This window comes from Antrostomus carolinensis, unplaced genomic scaffold, assembly GCF_000700745.2.
Source record: "Antrostomus carolinensis isolate BGI_N321 unplaced genomic scaffold, ASM70074v2 scaffold31640, whole genome shotgun sequence".
Lineage (NCBI taxonomy): Eukaryota > Metazoa > Chordata > Aves > Caprimulgiformes > Caprimulgidae > Antrostomus > Antrostomus carolinensis.
This window is the reverse complement of record NW_010286958.1, coordinates 43,345-65,069: the sequence shown is the minus strand read 5'-3', so window position 1 is coordinate 65,069 and position 21,725 is coordinate 43,345. Positions and strand designations below refer to the sequence as shown.

Here is a 21,725-nt window from a genome sequence, read left to right as displayed (position 1 = left end):
GAGCGGGCAATTACCTTTTACTAATTGAGGTTTATGAAGGTTCTGTTTATGCCAGTCCAGATACTATAACTCTAATGAAGTGAGTTGAACACTTGGGACAACTGCTTATTACAGTTGAATTTGCATGTTCAGTGGGTACATAAGGACTGTGTAGTGTTTGTCTAGGCTAGGGTGAAACTTAAAAAAAACCAAGGTTACTCTAAATCTCTTAAAATTTGCAGATAACAGGTGAAAGTGATATAGTGGCAAAAAAATATGCTAACTTAAAGCAACTGCTAAAGCTCCCAAATTATTTGAATGAATTCTGGGAATAGTTAGCTGGTGATTAATTTATCAATTTTGCAACTACTAACACTATAATCAATCTAGTTTTGTTTTTTTGTTGATGAAGAATTATCTGAATTTGGACTGTTTCTGTTCTCTGCTCTTGTAAAGGTCCCTACAAATCAGAAAGTTTCATAGAAGTGTGTCATCCTGATTTTCTGAAACTCGGCATAAGTTGCTAGCTTTCAGATTCTCTAGATGTTCACGTATGTTCAGTCTGTTCACAGAAGCACAGAATTGCATAGATTAGAAAAGACCTTTATGATAGAGCTGAGTCATTAACCTCACACTGACAAGTCCTTGACTCATATGAAGGAAAAAAAAAATCTGAAAAAGGTGGTGATGGATTTTAGGATACAGTAGCAATTTTCTGAAAAAGACAAACCACAGGTTTTCATAGGACTTCTTAGTGTGTGCAACCAGTGTCCTCTTTCCAAAATGCTTCCCTTATTCTTTTACCATAGTAGGAATGTCTTTAATGCATTTAACCTTACAGTAACTCTCAGACAGGAAAATGCTTTTGTTTTCACTTTGTTCCTGGGATTTTGACATACAGATGTTCAAGTGTTTTTGCTGAAATTCACAAAAGGAAGCCTGTGGTGGAGAGGAGAGTGAAAGTCTCTGGAGACTGGTGATAGTTCCTTATTTCCGTGTGTCGTCCCCCCCGCTTTTTTTTTTTCCTCCTTCTTTCCCCCTCCAGCTTGTCTTTTCCTGCACCCAGCAGAATATTCAGTTAATACTTTAAATTACCAACATTTGATTTCCCAAATCAAAAGTGTTTTATTTCTTTAGAAGTCTAGTGAATATATGGGCACAAAGAAGCAGTATATTTAGTTTTGTTCAATAATGAGACTTCTTCATGTACGGTGTGCATATGAGATAGATTGGGTTTTTGCTGACTTGCATAAGCTGGGACGTATTGGGATCCCAGAGCTCTGGGGTATTTATCTGTGGGCTGTGGAAACTGTGCCATGAAGCAGTTCTCAGTCCTGTAGGTGCAGCATGGACATGTGGAAGACTACTTGATAAGCCTTCATGGAAATAGTAAATTCTATAGATTAAGCCCTCAGTACCTCAGCATAATTTACCAGGGTTTGTTTTTCTTTCTGGATTTACAGAGATATGAAAAATGCTGTAATTGGAAACAACAAACAAAAAGCCAACTTGATTGTTTTGGGAGCAGTTCCAAGGTATGTCCTTTGCTACTGTCCTTTTCACTGATTCACAACAGGTCTGGAATAATAATCCTTAGATCACAGGCACTTTTTTGTTTTAACTTTGATTGTAGTTGACTGCATACTTTCTTTAACCTAACTGAGAGAGACTTGAAATATCTGTTAAACTCGTGTATTACAGAACAAGCTGTTGGGTAATGCTTTTAATTTATTTCCTGGAATTTCCTAGAATTCTCTAAAGTAGTCTTGGTGATTTTTATTAAACTTTATCAGCTCAGGAATGAAATCTAATTTCTGACATTAATGTATTAATGATGGGTAAAAGAGGTTGTATCTTAATCCTGTTCATCAGCCAACTACCTGGTGAGTTCACAAGTGAAAGTGTGTAAGGTTATGTTAAAAATATAATTTAAAAATATTTTTAAAATCTGAGATAATTTGCTTGTCTTCACCTGCTTCAGAGGATTAAAAACCATTGATCATAATTTACTGCTGAATTACTGCTTCAGCTCATGTTAATATTTTCTGGATCCTGATTCCACTAGTACAAATTTAGCAGGTAACTTTAGCTACTGGATTGCTCACTACAGCTTTCACTTCACCCCTCTTCTCCTCCAGCTTTCTTTCAGCCACAGTTTGCAGCAATGGAAAAGGAAACCACTGAGCACTGCATTACTTGTGCTAGCAGTATGGGACCCACCTATGATCCTTTTGCTTAAATGGCAACATAGGTCCCAAACCCTCCTGCTTGAAAAAGCTGCTTCTAAAACATGCATTTTGTTTGCAGGGAATATCTTATTTACGAATGAGTTTGTGTCAAGGATGGTCCTTTATATTCTCTAGGGATTAGCTGTGGGGAAACTCCCTCTACAGAACCTGCTGAATTATCTTCTGTTTTGACCAAATATAAATGGGTAAAAAGAAGACTTCACATGAGACAAAAAGGTCAAAGTGAACGGTTGTTGAAGATTATGCAAAGTTTTAGGATTTTTTTTCAGCAACAGACCCTAAAGTATTCTTGCAACTACCGTTAATTCTTTTGGTTCCCATTTTAAAAGTGACAGAAAATCTCCAGCTTCCAAATCTAGAATCTGCCTGTGCTTAAATTTTGTAGGGCTTCACGTTCCTTCAGTTATCCTGCTTTCTGCTGTTACTTGTTCTGTGCCCAGTAGTGAAAATCCTGAAGGATTTTCATCTGTTATTATAGCCTTCTGGCTGTCCAAGTAAATTATATTGTTAACCTATAACTGCACATAAATGACTGTTTGGAAAATCTTAAAAGGTAAATTATCACATTTGTCCTCACTTCAGTTCAAGTTCTCCTCAAATGACAGGAAATGTAATGCTAAGGCTTTTCAGACTAGAGATATAGATGAAGGTAAATTGACTGGGTTATTGTAAGAAAATATGATTCTCACTGGCTAAAATTTAAGTGGCATCACCTACCCCCAAGTGCCTTTCTGAAGGCTGTAGAATCTCCTCCAAGTGTTGCAGACAGACTTAAATAGATTATAGACCATTTGGGTTAGAGAACTTCTGCTGTTGCTCTCTCTAACAAGGTGGTGAGAATTCACTGACTTTTTTTGACATGCTTTCTAATTTGTGAAATGGCCGCTGAAGACATTAAAGTACAGGAACCTTTCGAATTCCAATCTGCAAAGTCAAACCTTTCCCTCAGTAAGAAGAGGAGTAAGCAAGCTAACATTCTTTGTTTTAAATCTCCTCCAAAAAGTTACCGAGGAGAACAGTTTTCTTTTCACAGAAACTGCAGTCTCCCAAGGGAATTTGATTCTTTCCTGTAGTGGCATGGGGATTGTTAGAATTCTGCTACAGCTGCTTTGTCCTGTGGTTCAACTTCTTGTTTACTCGTTTCTTGCTTCTCTCTTCTTCCCCAAGTATTTCACCAGCAAGCTTTTAGAACAAGACTCTTTAGACCCAAAGAACTCCTTCAGGTTTCTGTCATTTAGTGGAAAACAGTATGTTCACCTATTAGAACAGACTCATAAGAGGTTTGGAAACAAGTCTAGGAAGTATCTTTTGTTTGAAATTGAACCAAATCTTACCGGTTGGTACAAAGTATCTTTGTTATTTTAAAATACAAGACTGCTGATGGTTGGAAAGAAATGTTAAGTACTTTGAAGATCTCCATATAGGAAGAAAATGTTGGGGAAGAATGCCTGAATCACTGTCATTTCTAGGCCAGTGGCCTCCTGAGCTCATGAACTGACTGCTTACTTGTGTCATCTTTAGAAAGGGAGATATATCTATACCTTTGGAAAAAAAAGAAAAAGCAATTATTTTTTTTGTTTCTTTGAAATTCAGTCTGACCTATGGTCACTCCTTGACCACTTGTTCTAAAGAGGGTGCTAAGAAAAACAAAGTTGACTGAAGAAAGCTTGCAGAATTGTCATGTCTGGACTTAAGAAGTAAGAAGTGTTAAGAACTGTACAAATGTGTACGCAAACATGGTCCTAGATGTTAAGAATTTAAATGTAGCCAGCCTGTATGTGGATTTTCTTTCTTAAGGAACAATTTTCTGTGTCTCTTCCTCTCTGCAGAATGAGCGTTACTCCTTTACATTCTCATGAAATGCTGGCCTCAGGCACCTCTGTCAGGACTGCAAAAATTTTACTTTTTGAAACTGTTACTTTTTAGTTGCAATCCCAGAAAATAAAATTTCTAAAGCTCAGGGTGAAAAAGAGTATTTTAATGCCATCATATCAAGTTCTTTCAGTAGCAGGCAGACTTAAAACAAAAAGCCAGCCTTGCCTAAAAATAGTTTGCTACTTGTACTGCCCTTCACTTTTCTAGTTGTTTTGGTTTTGTTTTTTCTTTATTTTTTTTTCCCTTCTACCCCACATAAGTGCTAGCAGAGAATGGGGAAGCTGACAGTTTTATAAGAACGAATGCTACAGCTTTTGTTCCTGTCACCATGTCAGACACCTCTTCAGAGTCCAAGTTCAGTATTTAAAGCTTTTTGTCAGTTGCTCTTCCCTCCTATGTCTCAGGAAAATTATTGAGTTCTCAGTTAAAATGTAAAATGTTCTTTTTTTAAGTCATCTTGATAGGACTTCTGGCTTAACGAAACAAGTTTCATGTAGCAGCAGTTAGTCTGTAGTGCTGCTGGCTTCTAATCCTCTGAGCTGTAATTGGAGCCCTTTTCTGGTGGAGTTTATCACGGAGACTAGAAAAACACTTGCTTACTGTGGCGTCCAGGCTGACAGTCATATTGTGGTCATAGTCATTGCTACTTGATAACACCTAAGGCGTAGGGGAGCTAAAGACTCTCACTTTAAGTGGTTACCAGGACCACCTGGATATCTTGCCATTCTTTGATGTAACTTTAGAAGCTAAGTAGTCTTTCCCTCCCTGCTCTGCTGTACCTTGTGACCTCCTTTACACACTTTCCCACAAACTGTGCATCAGCCACATTTCAAAGCCGCTGAATTAGTGAGTAGGTTAGTAGGTTCTGTTATAGGTAAAAGTTACGCTCTTAAGCTCTTTCTGAATTCTGTGGTAAACAATCTAAAGCCTCTAGTTTAGAGAGATGGAATTGGGAAAGAAAAACATTCAGTGAAATGAACATGTGAGCAAGTCCTTTAACTGTTTTGCAAGTCTGTAAACCACTTTCTGGTACCCTGAAAGGTAAGGCATTCAGTGGTTTGTAATCCAGTCGACAAATAGGGCCTTATTTCCTCTCTTCTTCCTTCATCTGGCAGATGGCAGAGTGCAGAGAAGGCAGTGTTAAATTCCAGTCATCAGAGCATAGCTTTGTCTTCCAGTATGTTGTGGTTACCTGTTGAAGCACTGACCTGTGCTATTTTGTCAAAAATATTAGCTGAATCAAGTTATTGCTTCTCTAATCATTACTGAGAGTTTAATATGTAAAGTCTAATCCACTTCAGAGCTAGTTTTGGATTAAGAGCTTGAGTTATTCCTTTGCTCCAAAATGAATAGAGAGGTTTTTTACCTAACCATTCAAGACCTTTAAAACAAAACAATTAAATCATTCTTGTCACTCACCAGAAAATGATTTTCTGACTTCCAGCTGATTGTTCTCCAGACTCTTAAGGCATAAATCAGTTGTTTGGAGCTATAACGTGGTAATGCACTTCTTCCCAAAGTTAAAGGCCTGTCTCTAGGTAGGTACTCAAAAACTTCATATAGTTAATTTTTACCTTTCCCTAAGAAATTTATTAGGGATTCTGTTTAATTGTTGGAGTTTTTTATTTTTAAATTTATTTGGCACACATTTTAAATGACATGTAGAACAGCTGATGAACTTTTATCCATTCCATCATTTGAATTTTGAGTTCTGCAAAGGATAGTTAGGCTGTCTGTAGAAGACAAAACTAGTAAGAATTTGTTAACCTATTTGTTAACTTGTTTCTAGGGCTGTGAACGCACCAATACGGACACCATGAAATGTTGTTTCAGTTTATTGTTAAACATGATCAAATTCCTTCAGGCAGTGTTTTTTTAGAGTTTACCAAAAAAATAAGATTTCTTCTTTGATAAACCTACTATTAAGATGGGAAGGTATCTCTATTAACTGGAAGATTCTGTTACATCTCCAAGTCTGTCGTCTAAGGAAAAGGATTTTATATAGGTTAATGTCTACATTAAACACAACAAAAGTATCCGTAAAGAAGATTTTTGCATGCAGTATTGGCTGGCAAATACTGGAAAATTAAAACTGATGTACTGATAAGTAAGTAGAGGAATTCACATATCTGTGATAGTGTTTGAAATGTTTGAGTATGTGTTCCTTGTGAGATTTAAAAAGAAAACTTAGGCAGGATGGTTTTGCATAGCTCAGAAGTATCCTGATCAATTCTTTGTTTAAATGCGTGGTATTACAAATTTATGGATGACCCGTGATGTTGATCCTGCATGGAGATTAGCAGAAGAGCACCTTTACGCATTGAATACTGGGATGCTGACTGTTGTGAGAGCAGTTGCAGGACTGCAGGGTGGAAAAAAAACACCCTGTTGCTTTCAGCTTTTCTTGGAGTTACTTAGATAAATGTTAGATAATGTTCTTAGTTAAAGAATTCATTTACTATTTAAGTAGAAGATAAGCAACAAACTTCCTGTGCTTGGGTATTTAGGAATAACAGCCTTGTGCATATAGCAAGTAGAACTTTAGTTTAACACCAAGAAAGTATGTGTGTTCGTTTGTGGGCTGGAAAGCTGGACCTCATGGCTGGAATACTGCTTTAGCTGATATTTCTTTGAGCAGAGTTGGACTAGATGACCTGCAGAGGTCCCTTCCAACACCATCTATTCTGTGATTCTGTAATCTGATTTACTGAAGAACTACCTTTATATGTCTAGTTTTTCCTTAGGGTTATCCTTTAATTCAGACACTGACTCTATAAGGTCTTTTATAATGCTACTCCTAAAGGACTGGCCATCCTTTAACTGTAGGAATGCAAGTATCTGCTTGACAAAACCTGTACAGACAGGATGTGATGACTGATGATCCTGCCTTGCAGCAGGATCAGTAACTAGAGGATCCGTCAAGATTCTTTACAGATCATAGAATCATAGAATGGTTTGGATTGGAAGGGACCTTAAAGATCATCTAGTTCCAATCCCCCTGCCATCAGCAGGGACACCTTCCACTAGATCAGGTTGCTCAAAGCCTCATCCAGCCTGGCCTTGAACACTTCCAGGGAGGAGCAGCCACAGCTTCTCTGGGCAACCTGTTCCAGTGTCTGACCACCCTCACAGTGAAAAACTTCTTCCTAATATCTAATCTAAACCTCCCCTCTTTCAGTTTAAACCCATTTCCCCTTGTTCTGTCACTAACTGCCATTATGAAAAGTCCCTCCCCAGCTTTCTTGTAGGCCCCTTCAGGTACTGGAAGGCCACTATAAGATCTCCCCAGAGCCTTCTCTTTTCCAGGCTGAACAGCCCCAACTCTTTCAGCCTGTCCTCATAGGAGAGGTGCTCCAGCCCTCGGATCATCCTCGTGGCCTCCCCTGGACTTGTTCTGACTGGTCCATGTCCTTCTTATGTTGGGGGCTCCAGAACTGGACGCAGTACTGCAGGTGGGGCCTTACAAGAGTGGAGTAGAGGGGCAGAATCCCCTCCCTCGACCTGCTGGCCACGCTTCTCTTCATGCAGCCCAGGATACAGTTATTGGCCTTCTGGGCTGCAAGTGCACGTTGTCTGCTCGTGTTCAGATCTGTGATGCTCAGTTCCCATCCAGTTGACCTCCTGACTGTGCAGAAGTTGTAAGATATTCAGATCAACTTGTACTGCGTGAACACTGCTGGTGGTGTTAATAAGTGTACTAGTTATCAGTTATGCACATCTCTTGAAATATCAGTGATCTCTGGTATGTTACCAGCTTTCTTTCAAGAACTCAGTACATTTGGACATAGTATTACTAGGTCTGTCATGCACATTGATGAGGTGTTGTCTATACTTCTTGGACATCCTTACATGGGCAAAGCACGGTTGTTTCCTGATGCCTTGTTCCATTCTTGGCTGCACTTTACACTGGGATTTTCTGTGTCATATGCTCCAGAGGGTAGGGATCTGTGCCCAAACCTAGTGGTTTGCACACTAGGAGGTTCATGTGCGATGAAGGAGCTTCATCTGCGTTGCTGATATTTTTAAAGGCTTCCTTTGCTCTAAAGTGGTGAAGGAGCTTCCTGTGGCTGTCCTTGCTTTTTTCTCCAAAACGAGTCAGGGACTGTTTACATAATTACATGTTTCTTTATCAGGAATAACCCTCACCTTTAGGGTTGTCTATAACTGGAACAAGGTATTCTTCTAACCTGGCTGTGAAATACACCTGAGTCAAGGCAAGTATTTGCAGTCAGCAGAATTATATTAGAGCTGGTTTTGTTTAAAAGCTGTGCAGCCCTCTGTCTCTGAAGTGCCTTTTCTATTAGCAAAAAGGAAGTTGTTAATGTGAGCTGTACTTCTAATAACACGTTTTAAATTTTGTGGTTTTGTTAGAATTTTAAGTTTCAGGTTTAAAAACATCATGTAAAAGATAGCTTTGTGATATCTCATGGTATCTGTTCCTGAGGAGCTGTAAGAGTCAAATCTGGGAAAAAATATTCAAAAATGTATTCTTGACGTCCTCTTTTATGTGCAGATACTGAATGTTGGGTGGTGATATCCAGCAGAGTAGGCATATAGTGTAGTAATTTTGTATACAATGGAGAATTTCAAAATGCAGGTGAATAGAAAGTCAAAACATACCTTAATTTTTGTTTTAAGGTTGCTTGGCATCTTCAGACAAACACTTTAAAATTGGTTTGTCTAAATGAACAATAGTTTTTCAGATGGTGGTCATAGACTGTCTACTTGGAAAACTATTTCCACACAGAAATTTATAGAAGACTTAAAGTTTGCATGTTGAAGGTTTATAAAGATAAATAGAATGAACAGTTCACCAATGAACTTACTCACAAGGCATCAGTCTTGAGCGAAGTGGTAAGATGTTTGAAACATGACTGGATGAAGATGTTTCTTTATATAATGCCTATTAACACCTTTCTTGTAAAACAAAAAGCTTGTACAATCTCTAAAATAGTCTTACTATGAAGGCAACTGACCTGGTCCTATAAAATATTTGAGCCTGTGTCACACTTTGAAATAATAATAAGCTGAATCAGTGCAATTCACTGTCTAAGTTTTGGGTGGTGTTATTGTAAATTTACCTCTGTAGGGCTTCAGGGGTTGTGTGTTGATCCTACATATCCTAGTATAAACGGCTGTAAAGAAAGGATGTGTTTATATTTTGCTAAATGGCTTGTGGAATTATCTTAGGGGGAAAAACAGAATGAATCCAGCTTGTACAGACTGCAGAATTGACAGTGCTAATGCACTTGGATGTGAGCTTTTCTAATCTAGTAACAAAAAGAAGAGGCTGTACTATAGCAACTCCAGTATCCTCAAGTTACTCTAAAAGTGCGTGCATGTGAACTGGTTGCACCTTGGGGTAAGAACTGGAAATGGGGGTTGGCAGAGTGTTATATGCTGAATGAAAGTATTTGTGTTATAAAAAGGTGAATCAGACTGCACTGGCTCAGTGTACAATAACAAGACTTATTTTCAAGTGAAACTGATCATTAAAGAGAAAGGTGAGGAAAAACTTGATTGTAGTCCTTACCATTCTTACATGGAAAGTGTGGGGGGTTTTTTGGTTGTTGTGTTGGGTTTTTTTAAAATTCAGACCTCTTACAGCTCAGTATAATGTACAGTACTCCAACACTGAATTCAGCTAAGTGAATAAAAATCAGATTGAATGCAAGTTATTTGACGTATATAGAACAAATGAAAGAATATTAGAATAAATTACTAGAGCTGTAAGCTGAGATGCGTTTTGCTCCTAAAGGGCAAGCTTTCTTTGCAGCTTACTGCCCTACTGCTTGCAGCACTACAGTACTGTAGAAGTAGAAGGATGTTTTTCTCTGTAATCCAAAGCAGTGGAGTGTTTGTGTTACTGTCTGTTACAGACATTTAAGTAGTCAGAGGGTTTTCAATAGTGTAGTTCAAACCTGAGTCCTGCCATCACATTTCTAGACTCGACTTTTTAAAAAAACTAATAGATACTATTTGCTTTGTATGAAATTTTTCAGAAGTGGTTGTCTTTGCTTTGCAGATTTCTTTTTACCTTGGTACTAGAGTTAGTTTTTGGAGGTGTTGAATTAACTTGTTGCTTCTAGAAGGGAGACTGTGACATCTCATTTTAGGATACTTTTCTTTGACTAATAGTTATAAAAATTGATCGTATTTTTGAGTCCTCATTTTCATTCTTTAGCATTAACACAGCTGTAGTATCTGTTCCAAGTGCTGAGTGTTAGTGGGAAAGAAAATAGCAATTATTTTCTTTGGAAGAGAACAACCTTCAGAATTTAGGTTGCTTTTGGATTTTGTAAAAATCCCTTTAAAAAGAAAGTGTTTTAGGACATGACTGAACATTTCTGAACACAAGGAACAGGTTATTTACCGAAGTACTGCATAATCGCAGAAGGCTGTTGGTGTGAACTGTACAAGGAAACTGCGTCTCAGAGCAGGTGTTCAGGACTTGATAGTGAAAATGGAAGAAAATATACTTGCATTTCTAAATTGATGTCTAGGTTTTTTTGATGTCTAGGTTCTTGAAAGCTGTTTTTTTTAAAAAAAGTGACTGTTACTGACATTTTTTAGTTAGTAATTAGCTCCATATTTACCAACACTTATATCAGGGGAATCTCCTAGTATTCCCCATGTTGGACAAACTTGGCGAATGGCTTGCTAGGCTTGAAGGAAAATAATCAGTGAAAGGATTGGTTTAGTCTTGATTCTTTTTTTAAGGCTTCTCTGGATTGGGGAGGGGGCTTGGGTATCTTAAATAATCTAATCCAAGAGTAGGTATTTTTCCATAACAGTACTCCTTTGCATAATTCTGAAATTAAGCTTAGCACATCTCCAAGTTAGTAGTGGTCAGTGATAGTGTGTAAGTGAGATCTTTCTCACAGGAAGGGACAGATGCTACTGGCCAGTTGTCCTTGTCCCAGCTTAGTCCATAAAAACCAACCCAACTTAAAGCATGCTGCCAAAACACTTGTCTTGAGGTATGGTTGAGGATTTAGGGGAAATGGAAGCTTTTAATTCCCACTTTGGAAGTTGTTTTATGTTGCTTGATAGCATGTTTGTTCTGTACATGAACTATGTGAGTCAGTTTTATGTTCCTGCATCATAAGTAGATCTACTTACAGCAGTGTAGGTATGGGTGAGCCTGGGTATGTCCTTACAGATACCATTGCTGAAGGGTGCCAACACTTATGTATTTGCAGGAGCAGATTGAGAAAGCATAGTGAAAACAGTAAGAATCAAGTGCCTTAAGTCTTATTAAAATTACTGTACCATATACTGTATCATTTAAAAAAATTGTTAAAAGTAACTTTTAATAAAGTACATAATCACACCTGAAGCTACATCATTTCCAATACAGACTTAAAACTTTTTATTCCTCACTCTTTGTGCAGAGATGAAAAATTGTATATATGTTGTTGCTGATTTCTGTTCTTGACTGATCTGAGTTGTTTTCAGTATGTTTTCTAAATCGCCAGCTATTTAAAGTAAAATCTTTCCACTTACTTTTTAAATAGCAGGGGGAAATGTTTAAATTTTGCCATGAAAAGGTGTTACAGATTATAGAAGATACATAACTTTCTAGCAGTTAAGTTACAAATAGAATATGTTGAAAACTGCTCTGCAACATTAGCTTACAAAATGTATTTGTGTAAGTTAGAAGGGTCAAGGAAAGTCAAGTCTTTGGTGTTAAAATAAAACAGGTGTACAGGTTACTGCAATAAATAAATCTTCTGATCTGCTCACGATATTTCCTGTCAAATTATTTTCTACAATGAGGAATTTTTCTTGGCAATTGGCAAATGTCAATCAGAGTTAGAACAGTGGATGAGATTGCACTTTCCATATAGTAGCTCAGTGTCCAGAAAAAACATCTTTTCAAGGATGAATTTTAGCCAGGATGACTCACTGAAGCTTCTGCTTCCTGTCTACCCTTACCTGATCTAGAAGGCAGAGAACAAAACCAGCTCTCTGTAAGGAAGTAATTATTCTGTCCTATTGGGATTGGAAGTGGGATGCTTTTTTCCATTTGTAATTATTTTGCATAACATTGATTATGTACTTTGCTTCTTTTGTAGTCTTTCAGAAACAGCACTAATCTTTACTTTAAACATAGCGTAGCTGATACTTCAAAGAATACAATACCGGAACTTACACCTTTAGAAACATGTGATTTATTTGCCTTAAATAGAACTTTGTTCCTTTTCCAGAAGCTGATAATACAGGTACGATTAATTTTGACTTTGCACAAATTATGTGTGAGAGACACTTTTGTGGAACAACTGATAATCTGAGCCTTTTAAACATACCTTTCTCCATCAATATTAAAGGGCCCTACAGTAAAGTGAAGAACAAACAGCAGATCAGCTCCACTGAGCCACGTGTTCAGTGTGGGCCAAGTGCCTCAAGACCCTTAGCTGGCTGCTGTAAGAAATTAAAAAAATTATACAAATTAAAGGATAATATGTATGCCATACCAAAGTGATGTAAATTAGTCAGGAATAGATATATACAAGAAATTAGAAGATATTTCTAAACATCAAGGATAAATGACCTTTCAAATAAAACAAATAGACAGGGACAAAGAACCTGGATGCCTTTGATAAGTTTATAGTATATAGGGGATTAAAGGAAACAGCAGTGATTCTGGAAATGTATGCCATTCTGAAATGATGCTAGTCTGATCCTTTGAATCTAAAGGAAGTTGAAGGAGAAAAAATACCTGTGCTTTTGAGGTTGCTTGCATCTCTCATGTTAATTTTGTGCCACATTTCAGCTGTCTTGTTTGTGTTCAGGACAAAATTATATCTAATCTCCTTAGTATGTGTTTGTGTTTTGGAGCTTTTTTCCACCATGAGACATCTAGAAAAGGGTACATGTGTGCTTTGAGTGATAATAGCATACCTCTGCTTTCTGGCTGCTTCAAACCTCAATTTAGAGCAAAGCAGATTCCTAGCAGATTCTCAATCAGAAGATTTTTCATCCAAATAAATTGTTAGGGAGCACTGGGGGAATATTTTGCTGTTCTTCTCCAAGATTTTGGTAAATTATCTGCTGCCTGGGATAGTCTGAATTTTATGTAATGAATGTTCTGCTTATGAGTATTGAAGAGACTGTTGATGTCAGAGCTTTCGTCCAGTGACATCCTGCAGTTACGTTTGTTGGACTTTTACTTTAGTTTTCAAATGTAGGGGATTCTAAGAAGCAATTTCTGCCTTATGTAAATGGAAACATTTGGAGTGTGTGTTGAAGATACTCTTCAACTGTGTGTTACAGTCTCTTGTGTGGCTGCTTGCACTTCCCTTGGTGGCCTTTTCCAGTTCCATGTACCTAAATTGCATTTGCCTACTGTGTTTCCCGTTATTTTTTCCCTTTTCTTTGATTTAGGAAGTCAGGTTTTGGGGCATTTTGTTGAGGGATCTGTGTACCCAAGTAACTACTTCTGTCCCCTTCAGCAATGGGGTAGGTGCTGGATTTTAGCTCCTTTTTGCTCTTAGAGAAGGCTTCAGCGTATTGCCTGGCTTTAGCAGAGACCTTTTCAAACTAGACAGTAGTGTGTTATGAAATTGAGAATATTTCTATCTTAGCTCACTGAATCTAGAAAGGTGACTATGTATGTTGCATATATAGAGAGAATTGTATCTCAGTGTTCCCAGTCATCCTACCTGTTATAGTTTTGCTCAGACTTGTATGTAATGTGGGAGCCCTTAGGTAAGTGGTTTTCATCTTAAGCTTATAAACCAAATGAATCTTAAAGTGATTATCTTCTGTGCTGATGTGAGGTAGGAATCTGGTTGCTACCTGGGCTCTTTGTATGACTCAGATTTAGGCTGAAATTGTTCTGTGACCTCTGCTGTGATTCAGGAGCTACTGATGTATTCTAAAATATTTTCAAAGGGGCTCCTAGGTCTCTTAATACCGTGTAAAGAATCCAAATTGATTGAGACCCAAGGTATGCATTTGGTAAGATGGGTTTTAGACTTAAAGTGATCCTGTTTAGCTACAATTCATCTGCCTTTCCACATATAAAACTTTTCTGGGCTTTCTTTATGTTCATAAATGATAATTTCTTGGTGTTAAAACTCAGATTACTCTCAATCCCCATGCTTGTGATTATTATGGAATTATTTTGCAACTGTGACCCAGAAGAAATTGCTGCCAAAGATAACAACCATCGTGATAGTGGTAACTGTGTCCCTAGGTGTTAGGGGAGATGCACGAGATTCCCATTGATGTAAACTGCAGACTCATTTCCTTTAAATTGACATTTGGGATCTTCCTGGTATCCTGAAAGACCTCATCCCAGATATCAGTACTATGACACCTCATTTTTAGAAAAGAGTGTGGTATCTTTCTGCCATAACAGCAAGTAAAACCTCTGTAGGAACACACAGTGTAAAAAGGTTCTTAGGAATAAAGTGTTCATCTTATTCTTGTTCAGTCTTCATCTTTCTATTAAGGACTTAATCTTCTTTACATAGCAGGATTCAGTTGTTGGGTATTGTGGGGTTTTTTTTCACTAGACTTAAAAGTTCTCTTCCATCTGAATTTTCCTCTAAAAGTAATTCTTTTTCCAGGTTGCTGTATTTACTTCAGCAAGAAACCTCCAGCACGGAACTGAGAACAGAATGTGCAGTGGTCCTCGGAAGCCTTGCAATGGGTACAGAGAATAATGTCAAATCTCTACTAGACTGCCATATAATCCCAGCCTTATTGCAAGGTACTTTTCCCTTAACGGGTCTATGTTAGTAAATGTTCCTAAGGTACTCAAATAAGCAAAGATAATGAAACTGAAGAATAGTTTTTTGTCTATATTTATAGGATTACTGTCACCAGATTTGAAGTTTATTGAAGCTTGCTTGCGATGTCTCCGTACCATTTTCATCAGTCCTGTAACTCCAGAGGATCTACTATACACAGTAAGTTGTAAGCAGATTATTGTCCTTTTAGAACCTATAGAGTTGGTGGAAGTGAAGGACCTTGTTATCTGCAGTAGTAATGAGGACTTGCTTGCCCAACACTGTTAACATTTCTCACCTACATTTAAGGCATCTGACTCACCTAATGTTAATAGCAATATGAGATGATCAATAACACACTGATGAAGAAAAAACCTAAAATTTTCAGGCTTCTGTGCAATCTTAAGGAGTAAAAACTGCCTTTAAATGGTATTTACAGGGACCATTGTCACAGCTATATTGGCAAATGTTAGTTTCTGAAACTTAACGTTTTATCTGACACTGCCCTCCCACTCCAGGTGTGAGGCTGTTTGCTTCTTTGCACATCATGTGGAAGAGATTCACTTCCAAAATTTCTTTCATTGTAATTAACATACGTTTGATTTACATTTAACTGTAACTGGTGGGAGGATAGAAAATGTCCCCCACCATTGCTATAATTTTGAGTTCAGCTTGGAGCATGTGAGCAGTAACGCTATTGGTGCTGACCTCATTAAGTTGACTGGGCAAAGCCATTGATGCAGAGCCTTGTCTGAAGGTAGAGCTGTCTCTTGGCAGCTTAGACACAAAAGACCTTGCCCAAACTCAGTCCCTGTCTCCTAATTGGAAGGAGGGGAAAGAAGGGTTTGCACTCTTCCCTCTTCCTTTGTCCCAGTGTAAGGGATGAGGCAAGCTGTGGCATGAAAACTGTGCTGTACCAGTAATCTCTTTTGATAGGAACAGGGTAGCATTGCACCAGTCTGCTGGCTGGAGGTCACCATGCAAGTCCCACTTCTGAGAGTAATTAGGAGCTCACAGTGCTAACCACTCTGGTCTCACCACTCAAAGGGATGTCTGTCACTTGCTGAGGAAGACTTGATGATTATAGAGAAGGGCACAGCTGGCCTCTGATTTCATAATTTCTCTGCAATTCATGTGTCTGTCATTACTAGAGACAATTTCTGTGTTAATAGTCCTCAACAGATTTTCTTAATGATTTTTGTGTAGTTTTTATGCAGTGCTGTAGTGATACCTGTTTTGTTCTCTATTCCTTTTCTAATGTTTTCTTACATTTTAATTCCAGAAATAGGTCTGTAAACTTGTTTTCTATGGACTCAATTTTACCATACACCTATTCTGAATTTCATCTGCTACCTAGTCCATCTCATTAAGTCTTTCTGCAGCTCTTGTAGGAGTAAGCTACAAGCTTACTCTTGTATTTATTATGTATAGATTATCAGCCAGCTTTGTCCTCCACTGTTCACTGCCTTTTTTCCAGTTGTTTTTTGATTGTTCAGCAAGTAAACCCTCAATAGAGATTGTATGTGTGACTGCTGAAGGCACCACTCCTGAGTGATCTGAGAGTTTCCTCTTTGTGTCTCTGATCCTTCCTTTGACTCCACTTCGTGCTCCCAGATTCCCCCAAGTCGGCCTCTAACGGTTCATAATTGCAGGGACATCTGCTTCCTGCTCTCAGCATCCAAAGTCAGGGCTGAAGATTATCATCTCCATTAACAATCCATATCTCTTCCTGGGCATCAGTGCTTAATAGAGAGTGTTAATTGCTCCCTGTTTGGAGGAGAGATTTGATATCTTGAAGGGAGAGCATGTGGAAGAGTATGTGCAGAAATATGAAAGAACCAGTATGAGCATATAAATTACCACTGACATTGTGGGAACAGTATGCCAAAGATACTGGATTTTCTGTTTCATCCTTTGCTTTCTCTGCTGCGCAGCTGTGATGACAGAACTCTGCTACCCCATTCCTTATACAGGCAAATGTGATATCCCTTAATTAACCATAGCTACAGGAAATTATCATCTGGTGAGGGTGCCCTTGTTCTTAGTTTCAACTAATAATACCCACTTTCCAATCTCCCATCCCGGTTGGACACCTGAAAGTTAAATATTTTTTGACTGTACTTAAAGTCACATTTCTGCAAATCAACTTCTTTTTTGCTTCACTTGTGGGAATACCCAAACCTATGCTCTGAAAAGTAATGAATGTAGATCCTTTGAAAAGAAGAGATGTATTTCGTACCTCTTGGAAGTAATAGCCACAATACCCACTGCTGCAAGCTGTGTTTCACAAAATGGCAGTTGAGAAGTTGTTTTTGCAATTAACAAAGTAATTATGGGCCTAAGCAACACTTTATGGCAGACAGTCTGCTTTTCTGACATTGAGAATAACAGCAAGAACTTAAAGTTCTCGTTTAGACACTCTGCTCCCTCTGATCACAACAGCTCCAGGGAGACTGTCACCGTTTCTGTGAAGGTAAGAGACTAACTTTGTCAATGGCTTTTCATTCTTGTCCAGCAGTTCTGGAGAAGACTTCTGAAAAGTTGATTTCTGAGTTGTATCTGAGATAGCAACTTTTCCCAGAATTTCTTTGCAGTTTGACTGCATGGAGGATGTTGTTTCTCAAAGCTTGGGCAGGACTGTTTCCAACAGTATTATGACTCAATTCAATGTTTCCAAGGGTGTTACAGTCACTCTAGAGGTTTCAGAGAACCTCCCAGTTAAGATCCAGGATACGCAAGTGGTTTAAAGATTGCTGCTTAAAATATTTCCTTCTATTTGTAATAGGTTTGGGAGAGAATAAACATAAAATCTCATTTAAAAGAATAAAACCAAAACCACGTAATTCACAGTAACCTGCATATTTCTCCCAGCAGAAATGCTTGGTGTCAAAATCTACTTCTTTCCTCTTGAGTCTTTCCTTATAGGCAGGAGCTTGAAGGATAAACTGCTGGCAGTTTTCAGCAGTTATTTTCAGTTCCAAAGACAAAATAGTTTTTTGGAGGTGGAAACATTTGGGCTGTTTCCTGTAGGAACTTAGGACCTATGCTGAGAAAATGTGAAGACCCTTCCATATGTGTGTTGAGCTGAATGAACGCTGAGCTCTCAAAAGGTCAGGCTTCTAGTGTATTATACTGCGATCTTACAGCAAGTTTGCTGCAGAACAGTAACCTGTATCCAGACCTGCTGTGCCAGGTAAACACATCTTGGGGAGACATCCTTCACTGGAAGGGTGCAGGCTTTGGTGCCGAGACTGATTTAGTGACCATCCAGATGGAAATGAGGAATGACATGGAGCTGTCCCAGGGTGAGAGATCTGTTGAGATGCAGATATGTATCTGTGAAGTCTTTCTACCAGCTTGAGGGAAGGAGGGAAAGTCCTATAGCTTTTTATAAGACCACTTCAGAGCTGGCAGCCTTATTCAGTATCCAGATGTGCATTGGTCATGTGATAAAGGTGACAGGTCATGTGAGCGTATTGTGTTCACTGCCTGACAAAAATGCAGATCTCTACCTGCCCATATCTCTCTGTAGACGAGTCAGCTGTGCAGAGCAGTCCATAAGAATTACCCGATCTATGTGTGTCAAATCTGGTGGCAGGCTAGTCACTTATGACTTGGAAATAAATTAGTTGCTACTCTTCTGGTTTTCTTTTTCTCCCCAAGAACCTGAATGAATACTGACATCTCTAAATTCTTATCTAGAATTTCCTGGTTAGCTGAGAGAAAACCAAATTTAAGATAAGGACAAAATACAGTTATAAAGCAATATATAATAGAGGGAGACCAAAAGAGGACAAATGTGTTTTCTTCCTCCCCCGTCCCTCCCAGTCTAGGTTTTCTGCTTGCTGACATGTCCGAAGTTTGCAATTTTCTATGGTTTTCTAGATCATGTAGATGGAAAAACATGTTACTAACATTAGGGAACACTGTGTCTATTACTTCTTTGACCATGGCAGTTTGAATCTTTTTTAGCTCACAGGAATCTCCTTTGGCGAAGGATTGTGGAGCTAGTGCAGATTTTTTCACTCCACTCACTCTGCATATGTTTCTTTAGTTGTGGATTCTTGTACCTCTGACCTTTCGCAAGAACAATATCTCTGTCAATTTCTTGAACTTGAACTTTTAGACCAATATTTACATCCTTCTAGTTGCAGTTTTTAAAATAACCCAGATTATGTGGTCAGTGATTTCTCTGCAGGAGATTTCAAGTCTTGCATTTTACATTTTGAAGCTTCTGGTTTTTTAAGCTTTACTACCTCTGAATTCTGAGGTGTCTCTTTTTCTCTCCCTCCTACCCTCCTGACTTGTTGATTGTTTTGTGTAAGGTACAATTTATCACTGATAAACCTCTTAGTATGTATTTTGTGTTGAACACTAATGTGGTTTGATATCTTCAGATGCCTAAGATTTACAGAAATTGACAAGAATATATTTTAGTGGGCCAAATGTGTTAAGCCACAGAGGAATCCTGAGTATATTGTCAGTCTGTTTTGCTTTAACTCCAAGAAGGAGACCCTTAGAAGTTTTGGGGACTTTCTATGACTTTGTAAGGTTGTAACATGTTTTTCTGGAGAACAAGGTTGTCTTGTTAGCTGCTTCTGTTTAGATTCTCATGGAAATTTGCTGCTCTGCTTGGTGTACGCCCAAAACCCAATACCCACTTAGTTTACACACCACTGCGGGCTTACCTCTCTCAGGGCGAGTCAAGAGACACTTCATTATGGTTGTGACTATCAGCGCCATTACAACATACTTGTGGATTTAATGTCCACTATGGCCCTGCAACCAAAACAGTTCCTTGCAGGCCTTTGGGTCTGAAATTGCAAAGATACAGATGTGTTGGTATATATGCCACGTGTAAAGGCAGAAGATCAAGTGGAGCTGCTGTTGGCCAGACACTAAGAATACTGCTTAGAGTAGTTTGTCCTTTGCTTTTCCTATGCACATAAGCATGCAGTGAGCATGGATATATGGCTGGTGTACCTGGAAGGACTCCAGTTTCAAGTAACTTTCTCCCTGTAAGATGTTGAAATGGTAAATAAGCTGTTGTTCATTGATCCTTTCCTGTTGTTGAGAAACAAGCAATAGAAACAAGTTGTTTTTATTCTCAGTGTGTTTGGTGGCTCTGTTGGCCTATTGTTTTCTGCTGAGAATAAGAAGGCTGGATTGTTGACAGCAAAGCTTTCTAAAATAAGTCTACTACATTTTATATGTATATATAATATTAAAGAAATTTAAAAAAATAAATATTGCAAAGATTTGTCTAATCTCAAATATGTATACAAATAGGAGAGACTTATCCATGTTTATTTTGATAATATAAAAAAGTGTAATTGGAAAATAAAACTTTTCATAAACAGCAGTGTATCTCTGAAGCTATAGTCATTAAAACAATCGGGTTAGTGCTACTTTCATTACTGTAAAAGTAGCTGAAGAGTATGAAGGTTTTGCTCTTAATTTAATCCACCTCTCCCTAGTCAGAGGGAGTTTTATCCTGCAGGTAAAGCAAAGTTTAACTTACTTGTATAGGGTCAATATAGGATAAGTTCTTAGAACAGGAAGACTCATTCAGTCTTTCATCTCTCTTCAGCAGCCTTTATCTCATGGAAGTAATACCACCTCTCCAAACCACAGTGACCAGTATTTCTTTCAGTATCACTACAGTTGTTGCCACTAGAATGTACTGGCAACAGTAACCGAAAGCTTTAAAACATTGTAATTTTGTAACTTACCACAGAGCTTAAGTAACTGGATGTGTTTTGGGAAGGGAACTTCAGTATAATTATTTTCTTTTGACAATTTATTTGGAATTCTTTGTCCTTAGTGTCATGCACACTAATAGCATCAAAGACAAAGGAAATTATTACCCCACATTAATCATTTAGAAAGCGAGTGTCACAGAATTCAAGGTGGATTGTGCATTGTTCAGTCTGGCACTTTGTTCCCCTCCCTGCTCTTTTCTACTCAGAGCTGAAATGAAGAGGTAAGTAAATCACACTTGTAGTAAGACAATACTAAGGCAACTCCTGAATTAATAGCTTTCATTGACCATATTTGCAGTTGATATGTGTTATTTTCCCCATTCTTTTATTGTATTCTCACAAAGTAAAGATTTTTGAGACAAATCCCAGAAGTTTTTTACCTAACTTGCATTGACCTTTTATTTTTTCTATGAGGATTTGGCTCGGAACTGTCACTTGTACCTTGAAGTCTGTTCTGTACTACTTTAATGGTCTTGTCTTGTGTCTATACAAGTTTCAGTGGAAGGGAGAACACTGAATGCAGAATCAAGAGTACTCTTTTAAGTATCAAACTGTGAAGAAACTCTGCTGAAATATGGTGTTAATACTTTTTTTCTTTTCTGACTTGTTTCCAGGATGCTACAGTTATCTCCCATCTCATGGCACTGCTCAGTAGGTCTCGATATACACAAGAATACATATGTCAGATCTTCTCACATTGCTGCAAAGTAAGAAAGAGAATACATGTTCTTATGCAACTTGTTGTGTTTCTGGCCTATAAGAAACTATGTAAGATGATACTGCCCTTTGTGACAGGAACATTGAGACAGTAATGACTGAACTGTTACTGCTCTGGATTTGCTGACACATTTATTTGGGTTCATGTACATTTCTGTACAGTAAAACAAAATATGCAAGTAAGTGCTTTTTTATAGAGTGTGTATATGTATTTATACCTCTGGCTATTAAACAAAGTTAACAGTCAAGGCAAATGTCAATGCTCACTATTAGCAGTATGAATTTTGGAAGGCTTATTTTTTTCCCTCTGGAAGTCTCAATACAGTGTGAGCATCTCTGCAGAGTTCTTGCATCTGCTTTCAAGGCAGCTGTTTTAAACCCAGAGAATGGTGAACTCTACCAGT

The 21,725-nt window shown here is 38.1% G+C and overlaps 1 protein-coding gene across 1 annotated transcript in view; it reads left to right on the top strand.

Moving 5' to 3' along the window:
* ARMC8 (armadillo repeat containing 8) overlaps positions 1–21,725 on the top strand; it is a 67,425-nt gene that overhangs the window by 13,927 nt on the left and 31,773 nt on the right. Inside the window, exons 2-5 of the mRNA XM_010177927.2 lie at positions 1,443–1,514; positions 14,681–14,823; positions 14,925–15,022; positions 21,219–21,311. Coding sequence (XP_010176229.2) covers positions 1,447–1,514; positions 14,681–14,823; positions 14,925–15,022; positions 21,219–21,311 — 402 coding nt within the window. The 5' untranslated portion in view covers positions 1,443–1,446. The remainder of the gene's footprint in view (positions 1–1,442; positions 1,515–14,680; positions 14,824–14,924; positions 15,023–21,218; positions 21,312–21,725) is intronic.